Raw genomic sequence first — 26,473 nt, 5'->3', positions numbered from 1 at the left:
CAGCCCGTGAGGATGCTGCGGGCCTGGCGGGCGCCGGCGCTGGCGCGGGCCCGGGCCGGGGCCGCCCGCGGCTGGGCGCGCTCCGCCGGCTCGGAGGCCGCGGCCGAGAGCCGGGAAGACTCCCGGTACCGGGACACGGTGCTGCTGCCGCGCAGCCGCTTCCCCGCGCAGCTCCCGGGGCGGCTGCAGCCCGAGACGGAGCTGAAGACGCAGGAGGTGCGGCCGGGGCCGGGCCGGTTCCCCCGGGAGGAGCGGGGCTGCCCCGGGCGCGGCGAGCCCCGGCCGGCGGGAGGGCGGGGGTGGCCGCCCGGGTTTGTGTTCGGTCCCGCCGCGCAGGGAGAACTTCTGGCGAGTCCGGGCTCGTTTTTAGAAAAGCTCGAGCTCTTGAGATATTTTTGGTTTGGATAGTCATAACTTTTATGCAGTTTGTTTTGGAGGAGAGTAATGACCGTCCGGGTAGTGCAGTGCTAGGATTATAATCTCAGGCCTAATATTTCACCCTCTTTGGCCTTTTTCTTACTTAAAACCCACTAATGTCTTCTCTTGCGGACTTAGAAAACTGTATTTGTTTGCCTGCCTGCTTTTGTTGTAAATTTTACATCCAGACGTTTTGAGGGTACAGAGAGTTGTGATAGTTTTGGTCTTTTTCTTGTTGTTTCTACAGAAATGTGGTTTTTCGGAACTGTACTCATGGCAAAGGCAAAGGAAGACAAAACAGGAATTTTGTTTACATGATGGACCACCCTATGCCAATGGAGACGCTCATGTTGGCCATGCATTAAACAAAGTAAATACTTACTTGTTCATACTTTATTCTTGTGAAGTGGTAAAAACGTGCCGTCATGTGCCCTGTGTTCTCCATTCCCATTTAAATCAATAGCACTTTAAAATGTTTGCGATTTTGGTCTTTGGGGCTCTTAAAAAGCAATAGTATGATTATGTGTATGCCATATTTTGCCATGTTGACATAGATACTATACCCCAACATAAATACCATGTACTGAATGCTCAGTGTTCTTTTTGATTCAGCCTTGAGATTCACAGCATTGCACTGACCATCAAGTTTGAAAGACTCAAATCGTGAGCTGTCACCCACAGTTTCTCACAGTCCCAGTGCCAGAGCTTGGGCTGCAGTAATGTGCTCTAGGCCAGTGCTGTAGGTCCAGCTCAGTGTTTTAAAAAAGAGAGTAAGTCAGATTTGTTCACTTCAAGTCTTGCGAGTTTATAAGCTGCATCTCTCAGTTACACTGGTTGTGAAGTCCTTGGATCAGAGGTCCTCTAAGGTTCTGCCAATGTACAAAATGATAAGCAAGAAAAAAAAATGCAGAGTCTTTGGATCACAGAGTGGTTTGGATTGGAAAGGACCCTAAAGATTATTTAGTTCCAGACCCTCTGCCATGGGCAGGGACATCTTCCACTACACCAGGTTGCTCAAAGCCTCATCCGAACTGGCCTTGAACACTTCCAAGGATGGGGCACCCAGAGCTTCTCTGGTCTTAAATATAAATTTATCCTGCAGCTTTTGATAATGGTATTTTTTAAACAGGAGGAGCTTAATTACAAATGTGGCTGTTCCATAAGGGGGAGCTAAAGTGATAACAGACCCTTTGGCTTTTCAGATTCTGAAGGACATCACCAATCGCTTCCATGTGATGAGAGGTTATAAAGTGCATTATGTGCCAGGGTGGGATTGCCATGGGCTGCCAATTGAGTTGAAGGCACTGTCAGAAGTCAAAGGAGCTGAAAATCTTTCACCGATGGAAATTCGGCAGAGAGGTAAATGAAGGCTTTTAGACTTCACTGTGGCCTTTTCTCTTAGCTATTGGTGACATTTTCTATGATCACTGGGTGTATTTGGCAAGCAGGTAGAGCAGGCTGGAGTCTGATGAAGTGGGATAATTTCACACAAGCTTAATTTGTTGCGGTAATGGGCATGCAGAGCATTGACCCTCAGTTTGAAAAAAACAAAAGGAGGGCAGGGGATTTGGATGTCTGCTTGGATTAAGTGTATAGTGGCAGGAAGCTGCAATTTATCAGATAAGCATCCTTTTGGTTTTTGAAGGCTGAATTTGATTGGGAACTGAAAAGATGCATGTAGAAGTCAGGCTCTTTCAGGACAGCTTAGCTCAGTATCACAAGTAGGAATGTATTTGTTGACTTTTTAACAATCCTCTAAAACTATAGGGGGGACCCTTTTGGAGAAAGTGTGTATTACATGGAAAATGTTTTGAAGAAATAATTTCAAATACAATATGGGTTGAAAGGCATCATCATTCAGCTGCAAAGCCTTTTGTAATGAGCAATTGAAAATTCTTTAATTTGAAATTGTGATAATGAAATGGACTAACTTATTTTCAGATGTATGTTACTTAGAAAATTTTGAATAAGCATAAACAGAGGGAGTTAACTTTCACTCTTATTGGTTTTATGTTGAGAACTTATTTTGAGAAATTTTTCTTCCTAACAAAGTATATTTTCCCCCCCTTTCTTAAAAAGAAAGTTTGTAGTCTAAGGACATGTACTTAATATTCCTGTGTTAGTGAAAAAGTGCCAAGCCTGTTTACTCTTTGCAGTCATTTTTTGTAACAACCAATCTGAAATGTATGTATTTTGAACCATAATGGTTAGGGCATAGGTTCACTACATTCAGCTCTGGCTTTACTAAAAAATCAATAGTGCATTTTAAGTGATATTTTATTGATCTTAGTGTGCTAAACCATGTGCTTAATGGAGCCATTCCTTTCAGCCAGAGCATTTGCAGAAAGAGCAATTGAGAAACAAAAATCCGCCTTCATTCGTTGGGGTGTAATGGCAGATTGGGCCAACTGCTACCTTACATTTGATCCAAAGTACGAAGCAAACCAGCTGAGAGTCTTCTACAAGATGTATGATAAGGTATATTGAACTTCTATGGAAGTTCTGTATTGATTTTTCATGAGTTTTGTTTCTCCTAACTTTCTTTTTTTCCCCTCACTGTCCTCTCTAGGGTTTAATTTACCGGGACTATAAACCTGTGTTCTGGTCCCCTTCAACAAAGTAAGAATCAACTTACTATTTTGTCTTCATAATTTTAGCAAGGATGCCAGTAGCTTTTGATGTTGCAGCGTGTAACTTGTGTTTGATGTGTACCAGAACAGCCTTGGCTGAGGCAGAACTGGAGTACAACGAGCAGCACATCAGTCGCTCTGTGTACATGAAATTTCCGCTGCTGAAGTCGCCACCTAAGCTGACTTCTGTGATAGGTACGACTTCTCTGTGGCTTTAGAGACTGACAGCTTTGATTTTTGTTATACCTGTGATTAAAGTACTCCTAATTTCCATCTGTAGATGGATCATCCCCTGCTAGTGTGCTAGTCTGGACCACGCAACCTTGGACTGTGCCAGCCAATCAAGCAGTTTGTTACATGCCTGACTCAGCGTAGGTGTCATCCACTTGCTTCAGTTGTCTGTTAATCCCTACTGGTATTTAGCAGCAAAATTAAAACATTCTGGGCTGTCATTACAGTTTACTTAAGGCATATTTTTTGGGTATTGTTGGGGTTTTTTGTTTTAAGTGTTGCAATTGTAAGCTTTATTCTATATCTACTGATATATTAATTTCTGCCTAAATTTTTATTAAATTATTTCTTCTTCTTCATTTCTTATTTCTTCTTCAAGGTTACCTTGAATTTTGAGATTTGTGAGTGAATTGGACATGTAAAGCATGCTTGTCTGTCTTTTAGAGATGAAGAATTTCACAAATTGGTAGCTTTGTTGTGTTTGTAATTATTTAGTATCATAAATTCACATTTGCATTGCAGATACTCAATTGTAAAATGCACAACAACTGGACAGCACTTCATCCTTGCTGCAGATAGAGTTGAATCTACAGCTGCTGTTCTGGACACACAGTTTGAAGTTGTATCAACGTGTAAAGGTAGGTTTTATAATTGTTAAATTGCTTAGAGATCTGCTTGTAGGTGTCTGAATACTGCTTCATTTAAATGTGTTAATAATTTGAGAATATGCTTCACTAAAATAATACAAGGAGGAGGAGTCTGTCAGGTTTACTGTTGGTGTATTGTAGCTCAAATTATTATCCATAGATTTCAAATGAATTTTTAAAATTCATGGCATCATGTGGGGAAAAATGAGGTGTGGAGTGTAAGTCCACATGTAGTCTGTTCAGTATCAAAATCTTAATTACACTGCAGTTTGTCTTTCCATCCATTGTTGATGACAAGAGGGGACTAGTTACAAGCATGACTGGTACTGCATGAGTTAGTTACAAGCATGACTGGTGAGGTACTGTAGGTGGCTGTTGTCTATCTGGACAAACTAAAGCAGTTGAGTTGGCACCCTAATAAACTGCATAGTGGCATTTCTTAACAGGCAGGCTTGGGATTCAGTGTCATGAGTTGGGATTTGGTGTGTCATTTGTGAGCTTTATTCATTTGCCTCCTTCAGTGGTTCAGTGCTGGCATTTGTAAAGGAGGTGAGGATTCTGTTTCTATGACTTTTTATTTTCTTTTTTCTTTGTTGTTTTTGGTGTCTTTCCATGCCTTCTCTTTCAGAGGAAGTCTTGTTTTACCTAATGATGAAATTACTGAGGGTGTTTTTTCTCGCAGCTTCCACCTTTTTGAATCATACTTCCAACTTTTTCTTCATACTATTTGCACACAACATCCAAGAGTAATAGAGTTGGATCTTGTTAAAAAAGAAATTTTATATTGAAACCTGTTGTTTTTAACTTCCCATATGTTCAGTAATTAATTGTATTTGTTACTTTTCTGTATTTGTGTACATAACTTTGTGATGGCAGTTCTTAATCATGTTCCTTCTAGGAGAAAATCATTCTGTGAACACCATTTTGTCATATGGCACATTCCTTAATCTCTGTGATTCGTGACTTGCAGCAAGGCTTTAATAATAACATTTCTTCTGGTTTTTTTTTAACCACTTGTGGTTTTTTCTGCTCTCTGATAGAAGAAGTTGAATGTGTGAGTTGTGTTTATTTTATCTTCTGTTTGTATTTTTCAGGTGCAGATTTGGCAGATGGTTCTTGTGCTCATCCCACCATTCCTGGCAGAGTCTCTCCCCTGTTACCTGCAAATCATGTGACAATGACAAAAGGGACAGGATTAGTTCACACAGCCCCAGCTCATGGTATGGAAGATTACAGCGTAGCTTCCCACCATCAGCTGACAACGGTACTTTATCTTTTCAGCTGTTGCTCTTGATTTCCTGCAACTGATTGACTGTGTGACACCAAAATTATTTGTTTTCATTTGTGCATAAAGCTTGAAAATATTCTGAAGCATTCACAGAAGTGTGAGTATCACTAATGGCCTGCAGGAATGCAAGACTAACCTTAAGGAAATGTGTACAGAATAAAAGAATGAAGTTTCCTTCTGCTAATTAAAACTTACAGGGAGGTGTTAGAATCAGATTTTTCTGCTCTTTATGTGGTTTTGTTTTTTAAAGGAGAACACAGAGAATGTTTCTCAGATATTGACTCTCACTACTCAGAATTGTCTTTTACATGCAGATCAGTAAGTCACCAGTTATGTAGGTCATTGTTACTTTTTTTTTCAGCAAAGCTTGTTTTAAACACATATGTAAATACAGCTCGTTTATGCATAGCCAGTTTGTGATTGATGGGAGTGAAGATTCAGGATATGGGGCATGGAGAAGGTTAGGTTTGCTTTTATTTTGCATTGTTTGTTTGAAAAGTCACTAAAATACCAGTGACTGTGCTGTGTAATAGTTGTAGTATGTGTGCAAATGCATTGGTGCTCGTTTCTTCTGACACCTGAAATTCACTTACTTGGTAAATTACTAAACTGCAGTTCACTAAATCTGAAGTGTACTTAAATATTTTGTTATTCATCAGAAAAGGAGTCACCCAGTAGAGTATTTAACTCACTTTTGAATACCAAAATGATAATAAATTGCCACATGATGTTTTATTGACATGAATAATTTATTTATTTTCAGGATTGCCTTGTGGATGAAAGTGGGTATTTCACAGAAGCAGCAGGTCCTGAACTTAAAAGCAAGAATGTCCTTGAAGAAGGGAATGAAGCTGGTGAGTATTTGGTGTTTGACCATTTGTTACTTCATCACTTACAGTCCTGCAGGTATATTTTGAGAGTTTGTATAAACTGGCCATATTTTGACATTTCTTGCTAAGTGTTGATTATGAAAAGGACTAAGTTGAGGTTAACAGCAGCCATATGTTCAAACTGAAATTTAATCTTGCCTCATTTTTTCTCTCAGTCATTAAGATGCTTCAAGCAGCTGGGAGTTTGTTAAAAGAGGAGAAATATGTGCACAGTTACCCTTATGACTGGAGGACAAAAAAACCAATTATTATTCGTGCCAGCAAACAGTGGTTTGTAAACACAGCAGATGTGAAGGCTGCAGCACAGGTAATTTTCCTTTCTTATGAGACACTTGGAGACAACTGATGCTACTTGGAATCAACCAAAAAATCTTGCTGTAACTCTCTCCAGAATATTATCTTCTCTAGAGTTTATGAGCAGTAGTTGAAAAGCATTAATTACTTGTTGAAGTGAAATATGTTGTCAATTCTTTTGTCAATGTTGATAATCCAGGGTCGCTGCACTGACTGGTATATTTGCTCATTTTATGTACAGATGCAGAAGTTTCTTAGAGCTACTGATGGTTTTTTTCCTAAAATATTTTTAAAAGATGATGTTTCAAGGAATTAAATTAGAAAAGACAATTTAATCACTGTTAAAATTACCTTTTTTTTTGTTAGGCTAGCCTTATGTGGTCAGATATCTGTTTGCTGTCCTGTTAATTTTGTCACAGTCCTAGCTTTAAGGCTTGGGGTCGTTTGCTCTTTGAAGTTATGTAGATCCATACAGAAGATTCAGGCCAGTGCCTTAGGGTAGCAGTGATTTTATTCTAATTAAGGCATGAGGTATATACTCCATCTTTATCTAGAATGGATGAAAACACAGTGGTTACTCAGCAGGGCTGGGAGTGAGTGGTAGCCCTCTACAGACAGTTTGTGTCAAGGTGGGTTTTCAAAGTAGACAACAGAACAAGATGCAGTCAGCTTTTAAACTTCAGATTCAGTCACTGATGCCATTTTAAACTCATTTTTAGGGTCTGTCTGCTAGTGAATCAGAGAACTGGGGTTTGGTTGGGAAATACACCGTATATGCAGTGTTCAAATAAGTTACTGAAGAGCAGCAGGCAGTTGCCTGAGAATGTGTTGTTTGATACTGGGAATGGGAGAGTAGATCTGTACCATATTTTACTGGCAGCATTAACATTATTGGTGGGAAAGCTGAAGCATGTTCAACAGTTCACTGTCTCCTTCATAGGATGTGCTGAAAAAAGTGAAAGTGATCCCTACATCTGCAATGAACAGGATGCTGGAGATGCTGGACAGAAGGACATTCTGGTGCATATCACGGCAAAGATGCTGGGGCGTCCCAATTCCTGCTTTTTACCAGAAGAGCACAGGAGAATGCTTGATAAACAGGTACCTGCCTAGCCTTAGACGCTGCAAAGTGACAGAAGAAGCACTGTCTGTTGTGCTACAGTTAGTGATATTATAAAACTTCTTATTATTTCAAGTAGGAATACATGCTTTTACTTGTAGTTGTTTATTTGCAGATCTAATTTAGATTTAAGTTAAAACAATCAAAAGCTTGTGGCTGGAAGTGACTTACACATAAATAATAGGAATCAATTTACTTACATACTTAAGTTACCTGCAAACTGCTCTTGAGATTAATTGCTGTTTTCATCCCTCATCTTCAGTGAGCTGACAGTCATGACTGGCCTTTCCATTTAAGCAAGCAGTGAAATGCAGATTGTGGTTAGAATAGATGGCAACTGTAATTGTACCACTGTACATTAAATAGTCCAGGTACTGTGTCAAAATAGCATTTGGCAGTTAAGTGACAGTGAGATCTGAAATGGCTTAACCACACTGGTTGCAGAATAAATAAGTGCATTTTGTTTCAAAACAAAATTGGAGTGGTTTTAAAGAGCAGCTTCAGGCGTAACTGGCCCTTAGCTATATGGTTGGTATGTCTGGATCTTCAGATGCTAGTCTGATTCTGCCATCTTTTGGTTAATAGTATCCAGATATTGCAAACACTGCATTTCAGGAATTATAGACAACATAATGCAGAGGAAATACAAACTATGCTTTAAAACAAGGAAAGTTTGTTTTACAAACTACTACAACCAAATATGTTCCTTTTCTTTCCTGTAAGGAGTAACACAGTTCTGCTTTTACTTCTTTGGGGAACAAAGGTTTTCAGTTGTGTATGCTCTCTAGAAGTGATTTCATAAAAAGAGTATTGTGGAGTTCCACATTTATTGAATTAGTTCCATAATTTTTTTCTGCCTTGAGATATGCTGGTGTAACTCAGTTTTGTACACCTTAACCTTACAACCTTTTGTGAAAATTTGTAAGTTTTTACAGCTGAACTTGAATACCATTGCAGAACTTGTTTTTTATTCTGGTGTTGAGTAAATGTACTGCAGGAGTCTAGCATGTTTTCCAGAGGCTGTGCTGAGCACACAAGCAGTAGATAGTAGACAGTAGTAGGTGAGGCTCAGGGTGTGGAGAGCAGGGAATGGACTTTAGACAGGTAGTCCTTAACTTCACCTGGTGTGACTGGGTGTGTAGGTGTGCAGAGAGATGTACTTTGGCTCTCTCACTGTAGGCAATAACTGTGAGAAAAGACCACAGTAGCCACAATGTCGTTTAGAGTGCCTGAATAATGCTGACACACATCAGGAAATAAATGGGTGGAGGATTTGTGGGACATAAAACCACTTTACCTGCAAAAAAGCAGGTGTGTGTCTCTATAAAAAACTACTATTTCAGAGGAATTCTTTTTTTCTGGTTGAAGAGTAGCCTTGAGATTGTGTGTGTTGCTTAAAAATTGTTAAATATATAGTTTTACAAGCAAAAAAGTGTAATGGAAACCAGTCCAGCAGTTGGCACTCAAAACTCAGGGGCACCATGAAACAGGAGCTCCTTCTGAACACTGAGGAGCTAGGACAGAAAGCATTTGAAAGGAGGGATATATGGGAATTCCCTTAGGTTATAGTAAAATCACTTTGAAAGGCCATGACCTGTATTAAAGCACCTGCCTTTTGTGAGTGCTGAAGCTGTGTGAGGTTATTCCCGAAATTGTGCACAATGTGGCAATCACAGCATTTTGATGTGGTAAACTCTGCCACAGCTTAACACCTCCACCTTTGTGTGTAGGTGTTGGCCCAGCAGCAAGAATTACAGGGGAGTGAACGAAGGGACAGCATGGCATGTTTGGGCAGAATTGATCTGGGGAATAGAGAGGCATTTAGGAAAAAAACAGACATATTCACTATGCTTGAAAAGAGATTTATTTCATTTGACTGACAGGTTCAGATGTTCATTTATAGCCAGTACTCTTTACTTCTAACTTTACTTACTCTTGGTAGAATTTTCAAAGGAAATTGTAAAGCAGTCATTAAATATTCTAAAAATTATATATTTGTAAAGTTAACTGTAGGAGACTTCTGTAACTGGAGTAGAAGTGCACAGAATATTGGCCTATAGAAGTGACAGGCAAATGCAGAAGACAGTCTGTCAATTCATAGGTCATTTTCCTGGACACCAGTTCTTATTGAAAACTGCAGATAAGCCTGTTTTGTTACATTTGCATAATCATTTTGAAAACCATATTACAACAGGTTGCTGACATACTTTTTAATGTGGAACTTTTAAGTTTCATACTTGGTATGATTAATTAATATAGTTAAAACACCAGTAAATAACTTGCATTTCAAAACATGAGCTGTTTTTAACTTGAATGCTGGATGAACAACCTTTCAGTAGCAGCTGCTGTGGAGTTTGTGAGTGGCTATCAAAAGTAACAGCATCTCCACTGGAAGTCAGTGTAGTCCACATGGAGTTGCTGTTACATATGAGAGCACCAGTGGTCGATCTTGAGTGATCTTGTTCATGTATCACCTGTAAAAAGACTTATAAAAACAAAAAAAAAATCCCTCAAATAAAGTGCTGTTTGCCTCTGAGAGTTGTCCCTGAATTTATCCCATGAAAAGGCGCTGAAAGCCCTTCTTTCAAGGTGGAGCTGCTTTCTCTAACAGGGTTTTGCCACACCAGCAATCCAGTCTTTCTAGCCAAGAGGTAGTTTGTGATGTTCAGTGCAGAATCTCCATGTGTCTCCTTGCTGCTGTGGCCCCCCTATAACCCTAAAAGATATTTGATTCAATTATATTGTCATCTATGGCTAGAAATTTAATATACCAATGATGTTTAAATTCTTATATGCAGAGTATGCTGCATCATATTGTGACTAGGAGTGTAAAAATTATTATTAAAAATTCCTTATAGGAGAGAGAAAAGAGAGAGCACTTTTTCATTATTGCCATTTTCAGTAAGAATACAGAGGTGAGATTCTGTGGGATTTTTCTGGACAAATGGAGAAAAAAGACTTTAAAAGTAATTTAGAGTACATGCACAAATAGATGCTTATGCTGTGTGACAGCTTTCAAAATTTAACAGATTTCAAGAGAAAACATTCTCCATCTAGGAAGCTCTGTAACTCATGGAAAAGAAGAAAAAGCTCCAAAACTAAAATATAAGAATTGTGTTTACAGTAGTAGCTCAGCACAGGTAATACAAACTTTAATCTGACCTCATGCAATAACTGCTTTACAAACTCACTGTTCGGATATTGGTAATAAATAATAGTAATGCAAAGATCATTCTAATGCCTTTGTCCACATCCCTGTGACTTTGATTAACACATAAATCAAATTTCTGAAAAAAAAACCCAACGTGGTTTTGAAGGAGGTCTGTCCTGTGCTCTAATTTGTTTTTTAAAATAAGAAGACATTTCAGTGAATTGCAATTAGTAGCAGCTTACCATCCCCATAGTACTTACAGCTGTAGTATCGACATTCTTGTAAAGCAGAAGATAACTTTCCCTCTCTGCTGCTGTTGGAAAGGAGATGGAGAGAACATCAGGCTCTGTGTTCTTCTGCTCCTGCCTGTATCTTAATGCTGGCTAATTTCTGTTAACAGATTAAATAAGTGTGCAGGATAATCAATACCTGGCTCCCGGGTGATTGGCTGGAGCCGTGGTAGCGTGAATTGCCGTAGGGGTGTCAGAGCGTAGCAGGGACACGTAATGCAAGTTCTTCCAGATAGCCCCTGAATAAAGGGCAAAGTTTTACAATGCCTTTATGGCTCACTCGGGAATTATCATGCTCACCTTGAAGGCTGCAGATTATAAAGTGATGAGTAGTTATTTGAGCAAGGTGGTTTTCACTTGCACCTTACAGAAAAGTACTTTGCAAAAGTCCTGCTCCTTATAATGCAGATACTTTAAATGAAGTTGTTTCTCCTTGAAGTCAAGTTTATCATAAGGATCCTGCAAGAAGAGCAGAGATAGGTACAGGGGCTTGGTTTGTTTGACTTGTATTTTTTGAACTGTAGGAGTAAAAAAGATTTGTTGAAAAGGTACCCTGGAAGTCTTTCATCTAAACTACCTCCTTTTATAAAATGTTCATTAAAGTTCACTTATATTCCCTAGGGAAACACTGTATAGTGAAAGAAACTTGCACTGCTAAAATATTGGGGTCTTTTTAAACATGATTTGAAACTATGCTAGAATTTTGAGAATATTGGTCAATAAAAAATTGACTTCACAGTCCTTGACTCCTTGTTTCTTGTAAGTAATTGATAACACAAATCTGACCTTCTTTGACTTATCTGAAAACTTTTATCTGTAGCATAATTGTACCTGTTGGTTCTTGTGTAACAAAAATATCTTTAAAAAAATCTGCTCTTCATAAATTAATCTTTGCATTGCATGGCAATATACTCGATAAAAGGTTAGCTCATGGTATGTTTTGTGGGAATGGGGTATCTGCAAGGCTACACAAGTCTTGTGTGACATTGGCAATGCTTACTGTAAATGAAGGCAGGCATTTTATTATGCTTTCCCAAGGGACAGTAATAGCAAAGGTTTATTTCCTTCTTCTCTCTCCCCTCCCCCACCTCTGATGGAAAGGAAAAAATAGTTTATTAAGAGAATATTTTTATATGCTGTCCAAGATAACTGTTAATTTTGCTCTATAGCTGGATTTATCATCTTTTATAAATCCCTCCAAATATTGATATTGTGAAATACCTGTTGAATATTTTAAAAATGTATAGGTTGAAATTAATTCATCACTGGAGTTTATGTCCCTCCACAGAAGTGTGTTTGCAATATGAAAAAACTATGTGGAAGACAGGCTTAGTTCCTGTTTAAATTTTCTGCTTTACAAGATGTGCTGGTAGCTTTTCTGTACTAGTTGTGGGTGTGATTCCTGTTCAGAGAATTTTTCTGGCTCTCATTGAGGCCAGAGCTAGTAGCTGAGCACTGAATTACTTCTTGCATGAATCACTCAACATACACAAATCTTTTACATGATAATAAACATGTTTTAGGGTAAATCATCCTCTTTTTAATTTAGCTACTCTTGTCTTTTGCTGGTGAGTTCTGTGGGTAAGACTCAGCCAGTGAGAAGAAGGCATTGAAACTGTGGACAGAGCTCTTCCAATCTTCAGGTGAAGACAACTGGTTATCTATAACTGTCTTTAAAAATACACTGATAGTGTATTTGAGAAGAATCCAAGGTGGAAAATTCTATTGGCAAAGAGTAAAAAATAATATTGTGTATTGCTTTTTCTAAAATGTTCCTGGGTGCTGCAGTGTCATCACTAAAGGTCAGGGTGTAAATCCAGCTTTGTCAGTGGAAGGTACTCATCCTACAGAAGACAAATTCAGAGGAATAGTTTAGTCCAGGCTGAGGCAAATTTCATTTTTGTGTTTCCTGTGAGCTTTCTGAATTTGGAGATTTAGGGTAAAGGAGGCAAGACATAAGGGTTGCACATCAGCTACCTGCCAGGAATTGTACCTGTACTGGGGTTGTTGTTAGCTTTTACCTTGGAGAAGTAACACTCTCAAAACTGGAAGTATAGACAGACAAACAGGCCTCTGTGCAAATATTTCTGTAAAGAAGTGGTACTGTTCACAACTGGAGCTTCTCAGTGTTGTTTCAGCAAGAGAAATTACAAAGCCATAAATTGTGTCCTACATTAAAATGGAAGGTGAATGATGCCTGGGCAGGTTTGAAAGGGCAGAATGGTGGTGGTGCCACAGGGATGGCCATGTGTGAGTATTGCTGCTTAATGGCCTCTCCCTGTAGACAATCTGCTCAGATGTTCTACAGGGAATTTATTTTGAGAAGTGAATTGATTAATTGATGAGTGATTGACTGATACAAAATTGATATTCTGTCATTGCAATTGGAGCAGTCAAGAGCAAAACTGGATTTTCTTCTCGCCATTGCACCTCATGTCATGAACTGAAGTAATTTGTTCTACAGCTTCCTGGAGAACAAGTTTTCATGCTTAAACCCTGAGTGTAAGAGTCCATTCAATGTTTTAGTGATGTAGCTCAGCTTATTAACAGTGCAGTAAAATACTGTGCTGAAAACCAAACACAAAACTGAGTGAAGACTGAAGAAGATCATCTGCCTTGTGTGTTTTTAAGAAAATTATGCCAGAGAATTATTTTACTTTTCTCCCTTTTGCAATATGGTGTCAAGAAATTAGTTAACTGATTAAGTCTTCATTTCTCGGTTTATGAACAAATCTCTGGTGTCCTGGGTAACACAGCAGGTTTAGTTTGAACTTGGCAGGTTGGGATGATCTGTTGTACTCCTTAAATACAGCAGATGTCTTAAAAATCACCTCTTTAGCAAGTGGTCTGTGAATCAGCAAGACAAAGTGTGTGAGGTTCCTCTTTGGTTTTTTAAGATACTTTAATTTATGTCTAGACTTGGTATTAAGCAATATTAAAAATCAATTCCCTATAGCCTTACCTATTAGGGCCAAGGATTGAATGTGTCATAAGTAGTGCACAGAACTGCACACCTTGGGGTTGCCTTCTCTGTTCAGATCAGAAAAAATGCTTAGTTAACTTTTCAATTTTTCTTATTTCCATAATATCTGTTTATTTTCAGGACCTTTGTCCTAGCTGGTGCTATATGATATGGACTCATAGATTGCCTTCAGAGTGTATATTGAGTTGTTTATTATCATCCTCTATGGGTGCAGAATTTTCAGTTTCTTACATTATTTGGATTAAAATATTTATATTTATTACAATTTATAATATATATTGCTCATTGGAAGCTTAAGATGTGTATATATATATATATATATGTATATGTGTGTGTGTGTGTGTGTGTGTGTGCTACTTGAGAAGCTGTCATTTCCTCACTCCTCCTTTCCACATGAGTTCTCAAAGTCTCTGTATCCAGTAGGAAAAATAAACCTGTTGTTAAAAAGAGAAGATATTTTGAGGGAAAATACTTGTGTAGTTTCTTTAAATTCAAGGTCAATAAATAGCAAATAAAATTGATTTTAGAAATTTTCAAGCTGCTGGCATCTTTTCTGAGTGTCCCAATTATGAGGTATTTGCAGAAGAATATGTTTGGAATCCATGTGGGTTTTTGCATGTTGTACAAATCCTCCCATCTTGGAAGGCAAAGCCAGAAAGTATTCAATGCAGGCAGGAAGCTCTGTCAAGTTTTGTATGGATTAGAAGATGGAAAATCACAGGTTCTAGTAGCTTGGTCTGTGTATCAGCTTCTCTCACTGCTTTGGGTCTGGGATGCTTGTGGAAAGGTGTGATTAACTCCTCCATTCATAAACCCCTTTTTTCCTCCTAACCCAGTGAAACCATCACAGATGTGATCAAAATAGTGGAGCAGCAAGGAACAGATGCATGGTGGGCCCTCCCTATTGAACAACTCTTATCAAAAGAGGCTGTAGCAAAGGTAAACTTCTGACTTCAGGTACAGCAGGTGCTCAAGACAGTTGAGTGATGGGAAAGAATAGAAAAATTTTGTTTATTCCCATGGTCCTCTTCAGTCTTGTACCCTCATTGTGAAAGGAATGTTCAAAAAGTGAGATCTGAGTGGGGCAGAACACACACACAATTGGATTTGTGCTGTTAATTCAGGGCAGAAATCTCCATCCTCCTCTTAGATCAGGAGGAAAGTGACATCCTAATTAACCAAATTATGAGCCCAAATATGTATTAGATCTTGGTCATTAAGATGGATTAGAATTTTTACTTAGTTCTTCCTAACTTTTTATTGTTCTTTAACAATTGTGTACTTAAGCTACCACAAAGCTGTAGTGTTACTGTGCCATTTGAGATTTTCTTTGTAATTTTTCCTTGCCCTACCTTGAGTTTCCATGTGAAAACTCTTGTCAAAAATTCCCTCCATTATTTTGTGTTCACTCACAAAGTTGGTAACAGAACCTGTACAAAACTGGTCCAGAAACAAAATTTGCTTTATTTCTAGCTTTGAAAAGCATTGATGATGTCGAGTATTCTATTTGCCTTATTTAATAATTGTTCTCTCAATTGTTCTGTAGGCTGGTGGTCATGATGTTTCGGATTATGTCAAGGGACAGGATGTCCTAGACATTTGGTTTGACAGTGGAACTTCCTGGGCTCATGTTTTGGAAGGTAAAGAATCCCTATGTTGATCCTTATTTTAAAATACTTGGAGAGCAAAATGTAACTGTTCTGTGTGACACTGTTGGTGTCAGCACAACTGAGGCAGATTATGCCATCAGCGGGCTGTCTGTGACTTTTAAAGCTGCTTTTGCTTGTAAAGATAAGGATTTAATGTTGGCAAACTCATTTTCAGCACAATTAAAGTTGAGGTTTTTCTAATATGCTGCTCTAATGATTCTGACATGTTGTGTACTGTGTAACTGCTGATCACCTCATACTTGCTTTGAGTGGAAAAGTCTCATGGCGCAGACAGCCAAGGTACTTTGATGCTACTTGGTACTCCTAAATTGTTTTTAGTTAACAAATTTCAGTCTATGCTTGTCTGTGCTATTTGAAGCAAATAGCACAGACAAATAGCAAAGACTGAGATCAGCTGCTGAGTCTAAGTTTTATCATTTAAAAGTGTAGGTGTGCTTTTTCACTTCTCATTACTTTCAGTAACTAAAGCAGTATCTTGTGGCTTAAAATATTTATACTTGCTATATGCTATTTATGGCTCCTACTGCCAGTAGTTGCTACTCAGTAGGTAGCAGATAGATATTTGTATAAAAAGATGTAAAATACACACTGTTTGCCTGAAGGATAGTGCAAAGTCAGGAGTCTTTTCTAAAGGAGGAGTCTGGTGCCATACATCAAGTCTGTTGGACTTTAAACCCTCTGTACACAATTGCATGATAACAATCCTGCTGAATTATAAAACACGTTAGTACCAGAGTTTTATTTCTTAGCAACATGGTCAGGCAACCATGTACCATCAGCAAACATTAGTTTTCTAGAAGATTTTTACATATATTGAGGTTTATGCTCTTTAAAAATGTTCTGATTTTGAAAGTTATAACAAAGTAGTGGTATTTTATGCAGTTACAAACTTGCATTGTTAAAGAGCTGAACACCTCAGTCCTCGAATCCTTTGTAAAGGAGGTAACTTTTCGTAAGGAATAGCAGAATCACGGCTCTGGATTCGTTGTTAATCTGTGTAAAGCTCCCATATGGATTCTGTAGTGTCTAATAAATATTTGGGTCATCACAATACAGACTTCTTTCATGGAACTATTACAAGCTGCTCTTTTCTACCTAGCCCTCTCTCTTAATGAAATTTGCTGGAGCTTGGTGTGTGTAAGGCATCATCTTCTGCTGTGTGACATAACTGGAGTGGGCCCCACTGCTGTCAAAGCTGGGCACTGGCTAACCAGCAGTAAAACCTCCTAACCCCATTTATTCTCCAGAATGACACAAAAATTGCATTACCTTTTCTCTGTGTAACTGAGGCTTCCAGCCACTGCCAGAAGTGAAGTACAGTCTGTGATTCATATCAAATTACTGGTTTAACTCACCTTTCATGAAACTTTGCAAGAGACGTTGTTGAATTAAGAGTTTTGTCATCTATTTCCGAAATGTGCTCCAGTTTTTAAAGCTTTTTGCAGAACTTCTTCCAATATCAATGATAATAAGTAAGGCTTACAGATAGACCAGTGGGTGGGGTTGTTTTCCAAAGTACTCTTGGAGGAAAAAAGATGGAATTCTTGGAGAAATCCTAGATTGCTTGGAGAATGTCATTATGTGAAGAACTAATTTTGTGGTAGGAGATGAGTGATAGCAGAGGTTGTTGCTGCCTTCTGTCAGTGTTGGTGGCAGAGGTTCTTTCAGAGCACGAGTTACTTTCAGGCTACTACAGGATATAAAAGATGACTAAAACTGAGACTAATGTTTGTTTCGCTCTGCCCTGAACTCAAGTTATTGAAAATTCTAAGTCAATGATCTGTTAGTAACTAGCAGGAATAACAGATGTTACAGATCTCCCTGTCAGTTCCAGTCTTGTGAAAATAATTCCTTCTCTTCAGCGTCTCTGTGACTCAGAACTTGGCCTGAGTTTTCAGTGCATTTGCCCCAGCTGTGTCCAAGCTCAGTAAAGGAGGTCCAGCTGTTACAAAATGAATCCCCTTGGCTGATGGCCACACAGATTGCTGTCAGCAAAAAAAAAGCAGGTTGGGAAGGGGGTGAAGAGGGGCAAGAAGAGAGATTCTGCTGAATGAGGATAAAGGAATTGCTCAGTGACAGCCAAGTCCAGTGGTGTAAATCATAGGTTGCATTACCTTTTGCCCTTGCATAGTCCTATTTCTAATGCTTGTCCTACTGCATCTCCTTCCAGGGACTGGGCCTATTTCTGATGGACATAGCCTAAAGTTTCTCTTGTTCCATTAAATTATGGTTGCTTCCTTTTTCCAGCCTGGGTGTGCCTAAAGTACCACTTGTAGCTAAATGACAGATTAACCAAACCATTCCATGTCAGCAGTGGGGCAGCTGCAACTTACACACTAAAATCGGAGATTTGGCTACTAGATTTGTAGTCACAAACCCAAAATTGTACAGCTACAAGTAGACTGTGTGAAATAAACAGCACTCACTGGCATCACTGAGAGCAGATCCACAAGTGCAACGTTCTGTGAAATTCCCTAAAATTTCCTGGGGATGCTGTTTGCTTTCTTAATGCTCTGTTTGCCTAACACTGTTTTCACTGAACAATTTATTGTTGTGCCCTCTCATCCTGTTTGTTTCTTGCTACACATGCTTCAGACACAGATAACTGCATTTTCACAATGCTGCTGTGAGGTAGAAGAGTGTTAATACACTGCTTCCAAAAAGAAAGTGTGGTAAAAGCAAAATTTTGTTCAAAAGCATGTGCTAATTTTAAATACTTAATGCTGTGGTGCCCAGCACTTGTTCTGTTGTTCTTTTGCCTTGAAGTTCAGCCTTCTGACAGAGCTCATTTCAGTTGCTCCTTATGGAGCATCCATTTAAGAGATTTCTGAAAATGTCTTAAAATTCTCCAACATTTTCCTCATGGGCAGAGTGCCATCTTCACTACAACTTTGAGATTATTCTTTTTAAAAATATTTCATATAAAAATGTACACTGGACTTTATTGTGATGTGATTTGCCACTGGTAAAAGTCACACAGCTTTTTACCCACAGTTTTGTGGGTATTGCAACGATGGTAGTTTTCAACATCATAACTTTTTTCCCTATCTTATTGGCTAATTTTTAACTGAATGAATGTGATTATTTTACAGCTTGCCTATCTAAGTGTTTAAACTTTTGTGCTGACTGAGAGGCTTGAATTTATCTTAGCTGGTTCATTCCTGGCATTAAAATACATTATGTTTAATCTAAAAGTCAAAGTCTGTAAGATCAAAGATATGGAATCTTGAAATCCAAACCAGAGGATCATAAATTGTAATTCTCTTTAACGACCTATGTACTATACCTCAGTTAAAATAAACAGAAAAGTCTCTTTGGGGTTGTTGGACATACTTCTCCATTTATTAAAAAAAAAAAAGTGAGCACTGTTGTAACTAATTTTTATATAACAATCACAATTTTAACAAAACTGAGGAAGGGGAGCTACTTATAAGGCAGGTTTTGTATATGCAAACCCCATGTTTGTATTTTACAGATAAAACGTTCAGGCCTCTGTTAACTTTGCAAGCACCAGTAGCCAGCTTGCCAGATGTACTAGTTCCTGTCAGAAAAGCCCAATCCACTTTGCTGTTTGTAATCAGTTGTTTGTTGAAATTCTTCTCTCCTCCAAGTTCTAACTACTGGCATTTCCATGAAAAGCTCACTTCTCTAAAACCAGTGGCTCATAAACTAGTTGTAAGTAACAAATGTGTTACAGATTTTCTAATGTTACTGTCTTCCTTACCACAAATATTCTTTTTTTTATCTAGTCCTCACAAGTATTTTTGCAGTCTCTTAATACAAAGGTTGCTCCTTACTTACTTTACTTCTAAACCCCAGACTCTTTGTAGATTTCCTTGACCAAATGAGCCGATGTGTAAAAACCATTATATCTACCCACACATTTTTCCTGTGCTACCTGGAGCTGTGTGGCCTTGACCTTTGTAATGTTGAACTTCCCTTTATTGCAGGATGGATCTAATATTGAAACTTCCATTAAGTTAAACAAATAAATCAAGTGTGTCAGCGGCAGAAAGAAGCATTGTCTCAGGGGTCGTAGGAAGAGGAAAAGAGGAGATAGTGAATAAAAATTGAGTAGAGAAACTTCTGTCTGAATACTGAGAAAGCAACACCATCAGAATCAAAACTAAACTCCTGGCAAATATGTGTATGGTTTTGCACCTTTGTAGGCTTTGACTTGCATGTTCTGCTGTGTTCACATTACTCTGTTCTCACTCTGGTGACCTGTCTAGGATTGCTTAGGACAAGGAGGGACTTCTTGAGTCAACAAGTTTGTACCTTTTTCTGCAGCGACTGAATTCCACCAGTAAAGCCATTTAAACTGTGCTGTCCTCTCTCAACCCTGTGGAGTAGCTGGGTTAGCTCTTCTGCTTTTAATGTGCAGTCAGGCTAATACCCTGCCTGCCTTGTAGCCCAATTTTCCTCTAAAGTACTCATTAGCTGCACTTGCTCTTCCCTACCATTCCTCTTTTGTTCTATGTGTGTATTTACAGGGAATAATATTTCTACTCAGCCTTCCCAAGCCAGGCTTTTCCAGATGCCTCTATCCCCAACAGGCTTTCTTGTTTCCCACATTGTCCTAACTCATTCCCAAAGTTTTTAATCTTCCTGGAACACCAGTGACCAAAAATGTAAATTCTGTCACAGGAGAGCTGTGGTCACTGCCAAAGCTACCTGCTCTCCTCTGTAAATGCCTTTCATGGGCTGGTTGGGCACCTTACCTCTGTGCCTTGTGTCATTCCAAATGGGAACGCTTCAGATGGTGGCATAGATTTTTATTAACTCCAAAGTATGTGAACTTTTCTTGGGTATTGCAGTTTGTTTAGGAGCACTTGAAAAGTATTCTGAGGACTTCTGTGAAGCAATCTGAGCATGATAGCTTTTTTTCATAATTTTGCTATTTAGTTCAGGAGAGAGCAAGCTGATTTGTTAAATTCTGGAGTGTGGCAGGTTTTGGATTCTTTTAAAAATTGCAATACTAATGAATCCCTTGTATCGTGGTTAAGTAACCACACACCATTTAAGAAAAGTAACTTACTTACTGGGTTTAAAAAGCAAGATAAATGTTACTAATCACTTTCAGAGATTTTGTGTGTTAATTGTTTTAAGATACAAGGTCTGATATCTCAAATAAAATGTTCTGGTTTTTAAAGGTGCAGATCAGAGAGCAGATACATACCTTGAAGGAAAAGACCAGCTGGGAGGTTGGTTTCAGTCCTCTCTCTTAACCAGTGTGGCAGCAAGAAAAAAGGCACCATACAAGTAAGTGTGTGGATTGCAAATACATTTCTAGTCCCTTTATTGAATATTGGGCTTTTGGAAATGTGCACAGTAGTGTATAAACAAGAGAAACCAAACCAGTACCAAGTATCTGATTCGTGTTCTTATATTTTCAGTATAAAGGTTTTCTCATAGTAGATTGTAATTAATTTACTGTTGTTTTCTATCATAATTCTAATAATGTTTTCATTCTTAGTAATTATCAGATACAAGGGGCTTTTTGCTATCTCTCCCACTCCCACAATTAAAGAAATTCTTTGGGAAGTGCAATGTGCAAATCTCCCAAGATCACTGACTTGTGAATTCAACATTAGGATGTAGGGAACTGGGAATAGCTGTGTGCTTGTGTTCTGCTGGAGCTGTGGCACACCATTTATCTCCTAGAAGATGGAGAGCATAGGGAAGGGGAATGTGGCTCAGCTGCAAGGAGGCTGGGCAATTTTGGGAAATGCATTGGCTTAAAAAGTAAATAACGCTTTAGTCTTTATTTAATCTGAAATACTCATGCCTTAGATATCTAAACAATCTTACAGAACAAAATTAAATGAGGAAAATAAAGTTGTTTGCTCTCCATGGATGGTAGTACAGGGTATATTCATGGCTGGTTGAACTCGGGATGGAGCCTCAGGCTCACCAAAACAGGGTTTCTGTGTGCACTGACTTAAGACTATCCTCATTAGAAATCAATTCTTAGCATAGATTTTTCCCTGGGTTTTGTTTTCACTAAAATCTTTCCTGCAGGACTCTGGTGGTTCACGGCTTTACTGTTGGTGAGAAAGGGGAGAAGATGTCCAAGTCTGTTGGCAACGTGGTTGACCCTGATGTCGTCATCAATGGAGGCGAAGTAGGTCAAGCTCCTGAGTTTCTCAGAACTGCCACTTAAAACCTTTCACTGACAGATTCTGCTGTCTTGTGGCAGAATTCTGTCAGGCTCTTCTTTGGCTATACTGCAGTTCCATTTGGCTGGTCTGAAAACCTTGACTTGTGCTGCTTCTACTGTAGTGCAAGAAAACCCCTCACCTTCATTCTCTACTAAGAGAAAAGAAAACTATTCAGAGGGTGTAGGATGGTTCCTTTTTACCAGTGTTGATGGAGTAATGGAGAAGAGGAATAATAAAAACAAACAAAAAAATTAAATTAAAATAATGAAACTCTGCTGGGAGACTGACTGAAGTTTACCAAGTATGGCAGTGGAGCAGTCAGATGTAGCAGCTTCACCCCAGCAATCTGTCTGCTCTCAGGCTCTTATTGACTCTGGAAACTGCATTCCCTGGTCAGGGAGGTTGCACTGCAGTGCATTCATATGCTCTGAATTTCCCTCCCTCCCCAGTCCCACTGGTGCTGTTTCTGAGGCTGCTGAGCAGATTTTGCAACTCACTAGACAAAAGAATCAATCCTTGCATGACTTGCTTATCTGATTAATTAAAACACACAATTGTTCCTATGCTTTCACAAAGGAGAAAAGCCGTTTTCAGAGTTGAAAACAGTCTGAAGGGGAAGAAAAACCTCTGTAGTTTTAGATACTAACATGGCTATTTTAATGAGAAGCATTCAGAGGAATTAAGGCTGCAGATGAGTTTCTCTCAGCTTACCTGGGTTCTAGCACTGCCTGTACACAGAGTGCTGCAGGTGTGGATTACTAAAAGAAGGGGAAGCCTCCAAGCACAGTAACCTCTGGGCACATAAAATTATAGGTAGTCCTGCATGGAACAGGAGTTGGACTGGATCCCAATGGATCCCTTTCAGCTGGAGCTATTCTATGGCTCTGTGCTTTCCATTCTGTCCTCAGGATCACACCAAGGATCCTCCATACGGTGCCGATGTTCTCCGCTGGTGGGTGGCGGAATCCAATGTTTTCACGGAGGTGATGATTGGGCCTCTGGTGCTCAGTGCTGCCAGAGATGACATCAACAAGGTAAGAGCCACCACTGCCAACACTATTCATCCCAACAACAGGTTCTCTGTGTCTTGCTTACAAAGTTTTCCAGTCTTTAGCCTAAAGAAAGCTTTTCCAAGCTTATTTAGGGAGGTACTACTGCTTTTTACACCTGTGGGTCAAATAGTAAAGTGTGCTGAGAAAAGACTCATTTCACAGCTTTGTGCTTTGTGAAAACAGCCAGTTGTTATTTTTCTGTAGGTCCTTTTGCCCTGTGTTCTTTATGATGCCTTTGTAACTATGCACACAATCATTTTGAAAAGCAGTCAATTTTAGCTAGTGATGGAACATGAGCATTTTGTGTTTAATCTAAAGTGAAGGGTAATAATGTTTAATTGCTCTGGGTTGTTGTAGCTCCGGAACACTCTACGCTTCATGCTGGGAAATGTGGAGGGCTTCAACCCAGAGACAGATTCCATCCCCCCTGCAGAGATGTACATAGTGGATCAATACATGCTGCATTTACTGCACGAATATGGCAGCAAGGTAAGGGGAATTGTGTTTAGATGAACACGTGTGCAATGTTTTCCATTGGCTTTATTTTCTTTGGATGTGTGAGTGAAATGTGTGTGTCAAGCAGGCACATTACAACCACAAAGGATCCTTCAATGCAATGCACGCTCCTTTAAGCCCATCTCAATTTTTGACGAAGACTTTTTACATTCTTAACTTGGACATCAACCAGATTTTCCCACTCACTGCCTAAGGGCTCAAATTAGAAGTGTTTAAAAATAGTTAGATATTAAAAAAAAAAAAAAAACAAACCCAAAAACTAGAGCTTTGGAAATTTGCTGTTGTACAGAACTTTGACATTTCTGTCAGTCAGAACCATTTTGCTGAAACCATGGGCAAGGTTTCTGGGGTTTCCCCTTTTCTTTCCACTCAGACTTGAATGGAAATTATTTCTTTGGCCTAACTGTTAACTGACTTAACTTTTTTTCCCCTCCAACAACCTTTTAAAGTTTCTGCCAGACCTTTTGCCACTCATTCCATTTCCTGTAAGTTTAGTTTATCAGGCGGTGTGTGATGCAAACCAATGCACTGTTCTTACCTCCCTCTCCCAGGTTACAGAAGCTTACAAACAATATGATTATAGCAAAGTTGTTCGACTGCTGCAATCATTCTGTTCCAGAAGTTTGTCTAACTTCTATTTCAGCATGATCAAGGACAGGTGAGTTCCTTCCTGCTGCCTTTGAAAGGGAAAAAAGAAAGGAATGGATCTGAGATGGAGGTAATAAGGTTCCTCATGAATGCTGGTGAACACAGGTATCTCCAAGGACCTCTCAGTGCATTCAGCTGAGTGGCTGTCATTGTTGTGCTCTCTTCTGTCCACTGGTGGTACTGAACACTTTAAAAGGTCATCAAACGAGCACATTTAAAACCAAATAAATATTTAAAGACAGAGTCTTGGATCTATATTTTTACCCAGAAAGGATGTGCATCTGAATTTGGGAAGACAGCAGAAGGGCTTTTAGCAGTTAGCTGTGCAACTCAGCCTATTTATCTGGTTTTTTAGATCAGTGAAAGAATCGTAAGACTGTGACCAATACTTGTGTAAATGTGCAAGGGCTATTTCATGGGGTAGGAGGGGAGGAGGTTCTACTGATCTGTAGTTGCCAGAACATGAGTAAAGGAGGAGTGGGGGGAAAAGAAGCCTTAATGCTGAGGTTTACAGATGAACCAAAGGGTGACAGCTGCAGGCCCAGCTCCCTAAGGACAGATTCTCTCTCCTCCAATTACCATGTAGAGAATCTGCTTTCCCATGACAAACTCCTTTCCTGTGGCTGCAGATGCGGATGGTCTGTCTGCAGCTCACTGTGCTTTCCTACGAAAGGGCACCCCAGAAAAGCTTTCCTTACAAAGGCTGGGGATGTGAGACTTCTGCATGTCCACTGGCAGTCCCAGAAGCGTGGCTCTTGAGCAGAAACATGAACATAGCAACACCTTCCAGCTTTCCCTGCTGTCTTGCAGGCTCTACTGCGAAGAAGCCAAGGATCCTAAGCGTCGTTCGTGTCAAACCGTGCTGGCAGAGGCTCTGGACATCATCATCCGCTCCTTTGCACCCATCCTGCCCCACTTGGCAGAGGAGGTGTTCCAGTACATCCCTTACAAGAAAGGTAAAGCACATACCCACTGCTAAGCAATTCCTTTAGTGCACTGTTTAATTACACAGCTATAAGGAATGCAATTACAGAAATATGCCATTCTTTTTTATTCATTTCATAAACACCCAAATAGACTAAAATAAGAATTGCTTTGTTTTGCTTTCAAGACTCAGAGGGTGTGTTTCGTACTGGCTGGATTAATGCAAGCTCAGCATGGAAGAAGCCTGGCATTGAGGAAGCAATAGAAGGTGCATGTGCAATGAGAGAGTCCTTCCTTGGATCCATCTCTGGCAAGAACTCTTTGGAATATGAAGTCATCATTGTAATTGAGCCTGGATTGCTGTTTGAATTAATGGAGGTAAAAAAATGCAACTAAGAGTAGTGTTGCCTGTGTGAAAACTTTCTTCTGCTTTGTACTTACCACTCACAGAACGGTTCAGGTGGAAGGCACTGCTGGAGCCTGTACAGCACAGCTCCTTGCTCAGGCCTCTGTCCATTGGGTTTTGGATAGTTCTGAGGATGGAGATCCTGCCAGCTCTCTGGGCTGCCTGTGCCAGTATTTGACCACCCTCCCAATAAAAAATCGGCTTTGGTTTCTTGGAGGAGGACCCCCTTTACCCTGCTGGCAATGCTCTAATGCAGCATCCCAAGGTGGGATGCTGCTGTCCCTGTCCCTGGCTTATGGGCAGCTGCTTGGCCCTCAGGCACCTTTCTCTTGGCCACTGCAGTTCAAGTCTGTCCCCCTCCTCCTAGCAGGAGTAAATCAGACTCTTGGTTCAAACCATCCACTCCATTAGGAGCCACAGCTCAGCATTTATTTTCTAGACTGGATGTTGCTGAGGAACAAAACCAAGTTCCAAGTCTGAAAGCTCTCTGTCCCCCAGGCACTGCAGGCTGAAGAAACTTCCAGTGTTTCCCAGCTAAATGAGATAATGATGGCTTCCCAGACAACCCTGCTGAGCGAGTTCCCCAAAGAAATACCTTCAGATGCAAACATCATAAAAGGGACCTTTCTGATTAACTTGGAAGGTAAGAAAACCATTCCAGACAGACTCCTGCGCTACAACACAGGGCTGTGCATGGCTTGAGTCTTACCTACAGCTCCAGCCTCTCTCTCAGCAATTCCACTTTCTTTGACAGGTGGTGACATCTGTGAACAATCTTCATACAAAGTTATAGCCCGACCCATTGCCAAAGCAAAATGCCCTCGCTGCAGGAGATACACGGCCGAGTCCTCAAGCACTCCCTGCCCACGGTGCCTCCAAGTCCTTGCTGCTGGAAAGGGGAGCACGTGAAGACAAAATGCCTATGCAAAAGCTGTTCCCAAGTGGCTGAAGCAGCAGGTCTGCAAACTGGAACCTGTAGAAGCGGATGCTTAAGCCCCAGCCTGAGCAGGAGGTATCATGTATTTTTGGGGAACCTTATATGTGTGTGTGTATATATATATAAATATATATATATATATATATATATATATATATATATATACACTACTTGCGTGTATCACTTTTCAGCTTAATAAAAAGGGTGGTTAAAAATAA

The 26,473-nt window shown here is 39.7% G+C and overlaps 1 protein-coding gene across 1 annotated transcript; it reads left to right on the top strand.

Annotated features, from left to right (window-relative positions):
- Positions 1–12: 12 nt before the first annotated feature.
- Positions 13–26,473, top strand: IARS2 (isoleucyl-tRNA synthetase 2, mitochondrial). The gene is made up of 23 exons (XM_058019518.1): positions 13–216; positions 665–787; positions 1,620–1,776; positions 2,747–2,895; positions 2,987–3,036; positions 3,133–3,242; positions 3,328–3,418; positions 3,801–3,916; positions 5,020–5,189; positions 5,977–6,067; positions 6,259–6,410; positions 7,338–7,498; positions 14,778–14,880; positions 15,488–15,581; positions 20,765–20,873; positions 21,633–21,735; positions 22,681–22,806; positions 23,182–23,313; positions 23,892–23,998; positions 24,799–24,944; positions 25,100–25,290; positions 25,817–25,961; positions 26,073–26,473. The coding sequence occupies exons 1-23, from the start codon at positions 13–15 to the stop codon at positions 26,225–26,227; spliced, it is 2,985 nt and encodes a 994-aa protein (XP_057875501.1). The 3' UTR covers positions 26,228–26,473.

This window comes from Melospiza georgiana, chromosome 3, assembly GCF_028018845.1.
Source record: "Melospiza georgiana isolate bMelGeo1 chromosome 3, bMelGeo1.pri, whole genome shotgun sequence".
NCBI classification, from domain to species: Eukaryota; Metazoa; Chordata; class Aves; order Passeriformes; family Passerellidae; genus Melospiza; species Melospiza georgiana.
Note: the sequence above shows the minus strand (reverse complement) of the source record. Positions and strands in the feature narration are given on the sequence as shown.